Genomic DNA, 9321 nt, shown 5'->3' on the forward strand with positions numbered 1-9321 from the left:
AAAGTGACGAAATGTCAACGAACGGCTAAAAAAGGAGTGAAACCTGCTCAAATATCAAATACCAAGAAATTTAAGAAAAGAAGGCCTAGTGCGGACCGCGCAAAGAGGAATGCGGCCGCACTAGGTGGTTCAGAGAGTTGGTGAATCAGGCTAGAAGAAGCGCGTCCGCGGTACACATCTCGCGTTCCGCGGTGAAGGCTCCGCGGCCGCACTACTCTTTTGTGCGGTCCGCAGTCACGAGATTTAGAGAGATGAAGTTTGCAAAGACAGTGCCATGCGGTCTGCGGTCGTGGTTGCGTGGACCGCGCCAGATCCCTCTGCGGCCGCGGTCCATTCTACGCGGTCCGCAGAGTCCAAGTTTAGAGAAGCAGAAGTAAGCCCAGTGCGGCCGCGGTCTATTTAATGCGGCCCGCACTGACCCTGCAGGTGTATTTTTGTCCAATTTTTCCAGCCTATTATAAATAGAATATTTTACATTTTTAGGGAATCAGATATATCAATGGAGAGATGCGCTCGAGAGAACGTATTTTGTAGCCATTTTTGGCACTTTTGCTTTACATTTACGATAGATTCTTGTAATTTAATTTTAGCAATTAATTAATATGCTTAGTTCTTCATCTATTTCTTCAATTTCTTTATCTAGCATGAGTAGCTAAACCCATTAGCTAGGGTTGTGGCTCAACCCTAGTGTGGGTAATTGATGGGTGTTGCCATCTAGTGTTAGATTGACTATGGGTGTTTGCTATTTGGGTTGATTTTATGTTTTAATCTAGAATTGGTGGTTGCAAACACTGATTCAAGCTTTGTGGGTTTAACTCTTCTTGAGAAAGAGAGCCTATGACCCCAAAAATTGACCCAAGGAATTGGGATGGACTCATGTGAAATGATAGTCCCAATTAACGGGTTAAACCTCGAGAGAGTAATTACCCTACTTGAACCCTAGTTGCTTGGTCTAATTTGCCTACCCATTTGGTCTCGAGAGAGTCAATTGGGCAAAGTCACTTTCTCTACCGAGAGGTGTGAGAGTGGGTAAAATTGTGCAATGGTTATAGCATAAGCCCCAATTATGTCAATCGAACCTTAGTAACATCTACCCGTCAAATATCCATCTAGGTAATGTCAGGACCCTAGTGCCCTTCTTCCCATTAGATACAACTTAGAAATATTCTCGTAGCATAATTTAGTGTTAATCAATAGTTTTATAAAAGTAGTTATAATTCAAAAAACCCAAAATTTATTGAAGTGACATTAGGAGTACAAACACATCTTTAGGCTAGACAGACAATCCAATTCCATTCTTAGCTCCCTGAGGAAATCGATCCCGGTCCTTATATCGGGTAAAAGCTATTGCGACCCGCTCTTCCTACCTTAGTGTAGTGTCGAGTTGGCTGTGATCAGAGGCCAAGATCGAGGCTCCCAAACCCCCAGTGTTCAAAGGTGTTCATGATGCAAAAGAAGTGGAAAACTTCCTTTGGTTGGAGAACTACTTCAGGCACGGCAAAGTGAGGGACGATGAGGCCAAGATCAACACTGCGGTATTGTACCTTTCAGAGACTGCTATGCTATGGTGGAGAAGGAAGATGGCTGACGTGGATAAAGGTCTATGTACTATTAGCACATGGGATCAGTTCAAAGCCGAGTTCAAGCGATAGTTCTTTCCAAACAATGTCTTTTACGAAGCAAGCACAAGCTTAGGGAATTGAAGCAAACAGGGAGCATATGTAACTATGTCAAGGAGTTCACTACCCTTATGCTTCAAATCCCCAACCTGACCAATGATGACTTGTTGTTCCACTTCATGGACGGGTTGCAAAATTGGGCTAAGCAGGAGTTGCAATGTCGACAAGTCACTGATATAGACCAAGCCATAGTAGAGGCCAAATCATTAAATGGATTTCAGGCATGACAAGCATGACAAATGCAATGGCAAAGAATCAAAGGTTAACAATGTCAAAGGTGGGGGGACCGTGGCAAAGGCAAGGAGATACAACAAAAATACTCCAAGACTCAAGATCCCAAAAAGTCGAGTGGTCGTCAGGGCTACACCGAGAAGAAGGCACAGGCCGAGAAGAAGGGATGCTACATATGCGGAGGACTGCACGGCTTCAGGAATAGTCCCGACCTAAAGAGCCTCAGTGCCATAGTCCGTGAACAAAAGGAGCAACCGCAAGGAGAGATTTCTAGAACTGCATAGTTGGGTATGATCGGATTATGTGGTGCTATCACTAAGCAAGCTATCCAACCTATCGAGAATGGCAATCAATACGTGGATCTCACTATCAACAACAAGCCCGCTCGTGCAATGGTGGATATTGGAGCAATTCATAATTTCGTGACTGAGGCTGCTATAAAGAGACTAGAATAGAAGCTTGCTCCAACCAACTTTCACGACGAGACCGTGAATGCCGAGCTACAAAATGCTCGTGAGGTAGCTAATGGAGTTGGTGTCAAATTGGGAGCTTGGAAAGGTATGACAAACTTTACCGTAACTGCTATGGATATCTTTGACATCATACTGGGGCAAGAGTTTTTTTAGACATTGTCATACTTTGATCGACCCCTACCTCCAACGTCTCTTAGTTATGGAGCGAGAAGGAGCTTGCATGGTACCTATAGTGACTATGCCACACAGACATATCGAAGCACAACTCTTAGCTACGCAGGTTGTCAAGGGGATCAAGAAGGGGGATCCGACGTTCGTGGCAACAATTGCAAGTCTAGAGGAAGACAAGAATTTTCAAGAGATAGTGCCGCTTTGCATAGAAAAGTTGCTTGAGAAAAACAAAGATGTCATGCCCGAGGAGTTGCCTAAGCACTTGTCGCCTAGGCGAGAGGTGGATCACAAGATTGAGTTGGAGCCAGGGGCTAAGCCACCCGCATTTGCCCCATATCATATGGCACCTCCCGGGCTAGAGGACTCAGGAAACAATTGAAGGAGTTGCTAGCTGCTGGTCACATTCACCCATCAAAAGCACCTTTTGGTGCACCAGTATTGTTCCAGAAGAAAAAGGATAGATCTTTGCATTTGTGCATAGACTACCGAGCAATTAATAAGGTCACCGTGAAGAATAAGTACCTGATCCCACTCATTGCTAACTTGTTCAATTGACTTGGGCGAGCCAAGTACTTTACCAAAGTGGATCTTCGAAAGGGCTACTACCAAGTTCACATTGCGGAAGGGGATGAGCCGAAGATAGCATGTATGACGAGATATGGAGCCTTTGAGTGGTTGGTGATGCCCTTCAGCTAAACCAATGCACCGGCCACATTTTGCACCCTTATGAACAAGATTTTCCATCCCTACCTTGATCAGTTCGTGGTAGTCTACCTAGACGACATTGTCATATATAGCAATACCTTGGATGATCACATGGAACACTTAAGGAAGGTTTTCCAAGTCTTGTGGGAGAATGAGCTATACATTAAGAGGGAGAAATGTGAGTTCGCACAATCAAAGGTGCACTTCTTGGGCCATGTCATTAGTAATGACGAGTTACGCATGGACGAGGCTAAAGTACGTGTTATCCAGGAGTGGGAGGCACCTACAAAGGTAATAGAGTTGAGATCCTTCCTTGGCCTTGTTAACTACTATCATCAGTTCAACAGTGGCTACTTAGCAAATGTCGCACCATTGACTGAGTTACTAAAGAAGAACAAGCCATGGGTTTGGATGGAACATTGTCAAAAGGCGTTTGAAGGCCTTAAGGCAGCTATAATAGAGGAGCCAGTCTTGGCGTTACCTGAATTTGCCAAGACATTTGAGGTGCACACAAATGCCTCAGACTTTGCCTTTGGTGTTGTCCTGATGCAATATAAGCATCCCATAGCGTTTGAAGCCGCAAGTTAAATGAGACGGAGCGGTGTTACACGGTGCAAGAGAAGGAAATGACTGCCATTGTGTATTGCATTCGTACATGGTAACATTATTTGCTCGGGTCGAGGTTATTGGTCAAGACTAATAATGTGGCTACTAGCTACTTTCAGACACAGAAGAAACTCACACTAAAACAGGCTTGGTTGCAGGATTTCTTGGCCGAGTTTGATTATGCGCTGGAGTATAATCCGGGCAAAGGTAACGTTGTAGCCGATGCCTTGAGCCGGAAAGTCGAGCTTGCTGCAATCACTTCAGCAAGATGGGACATTTGGGAGGCTATAAAAGAAGGCATGCAGCATGATCTAGTAGCCAAACAGCTTATCGAGTTAGCCAACAAAGGCAAGACGAGACGGTTTTGGATAGAAGACGGCCTACTACTTACCACAGGTCGGCGAGTCTATGTGACTAAGTTTGGAGACATTAGATGACGGATCATATGAGAGAGTCATGACATAATGTGGGCTGGTCATCCAAGTCAACGGCACTAGGGCCTTGGTTGAGTCAGTCTACTATTGGCCACGCATGCGGGATGACATAGAGTGTTATGTGCAAACTTGTCTTGTCTGTCAATAGGACAAGGTTGAAAAACAATAGCCTGGAGGACTTTTGGAGCCACTGCCAGTTGCAGAGCGTCCATGGGAGAGCATCACTATGGACTTTATCACTTGTCTACCGGAATCCAATGGTTATGGTACTATTATGGTGGTCGTGGATAGATTTTCCAAATATGTCACCTTCATGCCCGCCTCACTAGGTTGCACAGCCAAGGAAGCCGTCAAACTCTTCTTTAAGAACGTGGTGAAGTATTGGGACTTACCAAGGCATATTATCAATGATCGAGACCCTCGCTTCACTGGAAACTTTTGGAGAGATTTGTTCAATATACTTGGCACGGAGCTGCACTTTTCCACTAGTTTCCACCCACAGACAGATGGACAAATGGAACGGGTCAATGCCTTACTAGAATGCTACCTGAGGCATTATGTAAGCGTGCATCAAAAAGATTGGGCAAGGCTCCTAGACACTGCCCAATTCTCTTATAACTTGCAGCGGAGTGAGTCCACGGGGCAGACACCATTTGAGCTAGCCACAGGCCAACAGCTACAAGCTCCACATTCATTACCAGCTACGTTCGAGGGAAAGCATTTGGGGGCTTATAATATGGCCAAAGGATGGGAGGATGTCACGACCCGAATTTCCCACCTTCGGGGGTCGTGATGGCACCTACTCGTGCAAGCTAGGCAAGCCGAGTATTATAGATTCACTAACTATTTTATTTAGACTTTTTTAACAGTTTAAAACAACATACGATCAACAGTGAAATATTAACAATAAATAACGACATGCGAAAGATGTAATCTGATAACTTAGCCAAAAATACAACAATACCAAGTATATCTCTACCTGGAACCGGTGTCACAATATCACGGACCATCTACGAATATTACAAAAATTGTCTGGAAAGAAAGATACAATCTGTCTCTGAAGTAAATGAAAACAGAATATAAAGATAGAGGAGAACGTCGGGGCCTGCAAGCGCCTACAGGACTACCTCAGAATATCCGACTGGACTGAAGGCAGCCACTCAAATCTACGGTCCAAAAGCTGCCGCTCCTGGATCTGCACACGGTGCAGTGTGTAGTATCAGCACAACCGACCTCATGTGCTGGTAAGTGCCTGGCCTAACCCCGGCGAAGTAGTGATGAGTCTAGGACCAGACTACCAAATGAACATGTGCAGTTATATCATATACAGCGGAAAATAAAATAGAAATAGACAATTGAAGTTAGGAGGGGGACATGTTGCGGGGAATATCATCTACCAGCAATAATTTAAGGGAAAAGCATAAAGAACAATTTAAAATTCACAGCAAAAGAATAAGGAAATCGTAACCAATCAATAAATACTTTTATTATCTATTGTTGCGGCGCGCAACCCGATCCAAATTATAAAAATACTGTTGTGGCGTGCAACCCGATCCATATCATTTATCACTTTTGCGGCATACAACCGGATCCAATTATATTATTGTTGTAGCGTGCAACCCGATCCAAACATAATATTATTGTGGTGCGCAACCCGATCCAAATATAAGGTTTTTGTGGCATGCAACCCGATCCACATATACAGTTCAACACCAATCACAAAGAGAGTCCCGGTAAGGGAACAATAAAGAAACAACACTATCCCAACAAGGGAATCGATAGTATAAGTAAACACAGCCCGGCAAGGGAAAATCAGCTATAACCAAACTTGTTCCAACATCTAACTTCACAAAAGAAACCTAAACTAGCACCAATACCCAACCATAAGCAATTTCCACAAGAATAATCTTAATCCTTGCTCAACACAGAGAATCAACAACTTAGGCATTCGTAGTACTTATTAAGAACACAACAATTTCAATTTAAGACTCACTGTCATGCTTGAAACCAACGTATAGATACTCGTTACCATGCCTATACATCATACTCAACAAATAACACGTAGCAAATAGGACACAACTCCTAATCCTCAAGCTAAGGTTAGACCAAACACTGACCTCGAACTTTCACGACCAACTCAAGCCTCAAACACCGTTTTTCTTTTAGAATTCACATCCAAACAACTCGTATCTAGTCCAAATTGATTTAACAACATCAATAAATTCTAAAGAATTCATACCCAATGCTCAATTATAGGTTTTCTATCATTTTCCCCAAAAGTCAAAAATCGACCCCGGGCCCACTTGGTCAAAACATGAGGTTCGGACCAAAACCCGATCACCCATTAACCCACGAGCCCAAATATATAATTAGTTTCAAAATCCGACCCCAAAACGAGGTCTAAATCCCAATAAATCAAAAAGCCCTAACTCTACCCAAATTCCTAATTTCGACCATAAAAACCCTAGATTTTAGGATAAAAATTGACGAAATGCAATAAGAAATCGAAAGAAAAAGGTTTAGAATCATTTACCATTGTTTTGAGGAAGAAATTGTTCTTTGAAAATCGCCTCAATGCTCCCAAATTTCGAAAATGTGAAGTAAATGGGTTTTGGTCGTTTTTGCTTCTGTTTTAAAATCACTGGGCAGACCTTCATCGCGTGCGTGATGGATATGTCGCGATCGCAATGGGTCAGGCCTAGTTGGCCATCGCGTTCGTGATCATAGGCTCGCATTCGCGGAGCTTCAGCCCCCAGAGCCTTCGCGTTCGCGGTCAAGTGGCCGCGTTCGCGTAGAGTAAAATACCTCTCCCCCTGCCCAGGCCCAAAAGCCTTCGCGTTCGCGATAGCAGGTCCGCGTTCGCGAAGGAAAACACTCCCAAAGCTTTGCGTTCGTGTAGAAAGAAAATTCCTTTAGCCTGACTTACCCTTCGCATTCGCGAGAGTCCTTCCGCAAACGCAAAGAACAACACACCAGAACACCAGAAACTGAAAAACCTGCAACTTTTTTTCTAAGTTTAAAACCTATCCGAAACTCACCTAGGCCCTCGGGGCTCCAAACCAAACATGCATACTAACTTAAAAAGATCATATGAACTTATATGTGCGATCAAATCGCCAAAATAAATCTTTAACAATGAATTTAGCATAGAAATCTAAGAAAAACCTCTAAACTTTCAAAGTATCAATTTTTACAACTACGGGTCCAAATCACATCAAAAAACTTCCATTTCTTACCAAATTTCACAGGCTCGGCCTAAATCACATATAAGACCTGTACCGGGCTCCGGAACCAAAATACAGGCCAGATACCATCAACTTTTAAATACATTTTAATTCCAAAAACTCCTAAATATTCCATAAAACAATTTCCTTTAAAAATTTATTTCTCGGGCTTGGGACCTCGGAATTCGATTCTGGGCATACGCCCAAGTCCCATATTTTCCAACGGACCCTTCACGACCGTTAAATCACGGCTCCGAGTTCGTTTATCCAAAATGTTGACCGAAGTCAACTTAAATTCATTTTAAAGTTAAAATTCATCATTTTTCACAGATTTTCACATAATCGCTTTCCGGCTACGCACCGGACTGCACACGCAAATCGAGGTGATATTGAAAGAGGTTTTAAAAGCCTCGGAACACATAATTTATTTCTAAAATAAGTGATGACCTTTTGGGTCATCACATTCTTCACCTCTAAAATAATCGTTCGTCCTCGAACAGACATAAAAAGGAAGTACCTGGGTCAGGGAAGAGATGGGGATAACGTCTCCGCATATCAGACTCGGACTCCCAGGTCGATGCCTTAGCGGGCTGACCTCTCCACTGAACACGAACAGAAGGAAAACTCTTCGATCTCAACTAACGAACCTGCCGGTCTAAAATAGCTAGTGGCTCATCCTCATAAGACAAGTCCTTGTCCAATTGGATAGTGCTGAAATCTAACACGTGGGATGGATTGTCGTGATACTTCCAAAGCATGGACACATGAAACACTAGGTGCACGGCTGATAAGCTCGGCGGCAACGCAAGTCTGTAAGCCACCTCTCCCACTCGATCAAGAAACTCAAACGGGCCAATGAACCTAGGGCTAAGCTTGCCCTTCTTCCCAATTCTCATCACGCCCTTCATAGGCGACACTCGAAGCAATACCCGCTCACCGACCATGAAAGCCAAATCACGAACCTTGTGGTTGGTATAACTCTTTTGCCTGGAATGAGCTGTACGAAGCCTATCCTGAATGATCTTGACCTTGTCCAAGGCATCCTGTACTAGATCTGTACCCAACAATCGAGCCTCTCCCGGCTCAAACCATCCAACCGGCGACCAACACCGCCTACCATACAAAGCCTCATAAGGAGCCATCTGGATACTCGACTGGTAGCTGTTGTTGTAGGCAAACTATGCTAAAGGCAATAACTGATCCCACGAGCCTCCAAAGTAAATGACACAAGCTCGGAGCATATCCTCCAAAATCTAAATAGTCCGCTCTGACTGCCCGTCCATCTTAGGATGAAACACTGTGCCTAACTCAACCCGTGTGCCCAACTCTCGCTTAACTGCTCTCCAAAAATGTGAGGTAAACTGCATACCTCGATCCGAAATGATAGACACGGTAACACCATGAAAACGAACAATCTCCCAGATATAGATCTCAGCTAACCTCTCAAAAGAATAGGAGACAGCCACAGGAATGAAATGTGATAACTTGGTCAACCTATCAACAATAACCCACACTGCATCGAACTTCCTCTGAGTCCGTAGGAGTCCAACAACAAAGTCCATAGTGATATGCTCCCACTTCCACTCAGAAATCTCAATCTTCTGGAACAAACCATCGGGCCTCTGATGCTCGTACTTAACCTACTAACAGTTCAAACACTGAGCCACATGTGCAACAATGTCCTTCTTCATTCTCCGCCACCAATAATGCTACCACAAATCCTGATACATCTTAGCGGCGCTCGGATGAATAGAGTACCGAGAACTATGGGCCTCCGCTAAAATCAACTCTCAGAGTC

At 43.9% G+C, this 9321-nt stretch overlaps 1 protein-coding gene across 1 annotated transcript; it reads left to right on the forward strand.

Moving 5' to 3' along the window:
* Positions 1-3499: 3499 nt before the first annotated feature.
* Positions 3500-4302, forward strand: LOC138874755 (uncharacterized). Its single transcript, XM_070153535.1, has 2 exons — positions 3500-3763; positions 3985-4302. Exons 1-2 carry the CDS (start codon positions 3500-3502, stop codon positions 4300-4302), a joined length of 582 nt encoding a protein of 193 aa, XP_070009636.1.
* The last annotated feature ends 5019 nt before the right edge of the window (positions 4303-9321 follow it).

Source organism: Nicotiana sylvestris, chromosome 8, assembly GCF_000393655.2.
Source record: "Nicotiana sylvestris chromosome 8, ASM39365v2, whole genome shotgun sequence".
Lineage (NCBI taxonomy): Eukaryota > Viridiplantae > Streptophyta > Magnoliopsida > Solanales > Solanaceae > Nicotiana > Nicotiana sylvestris.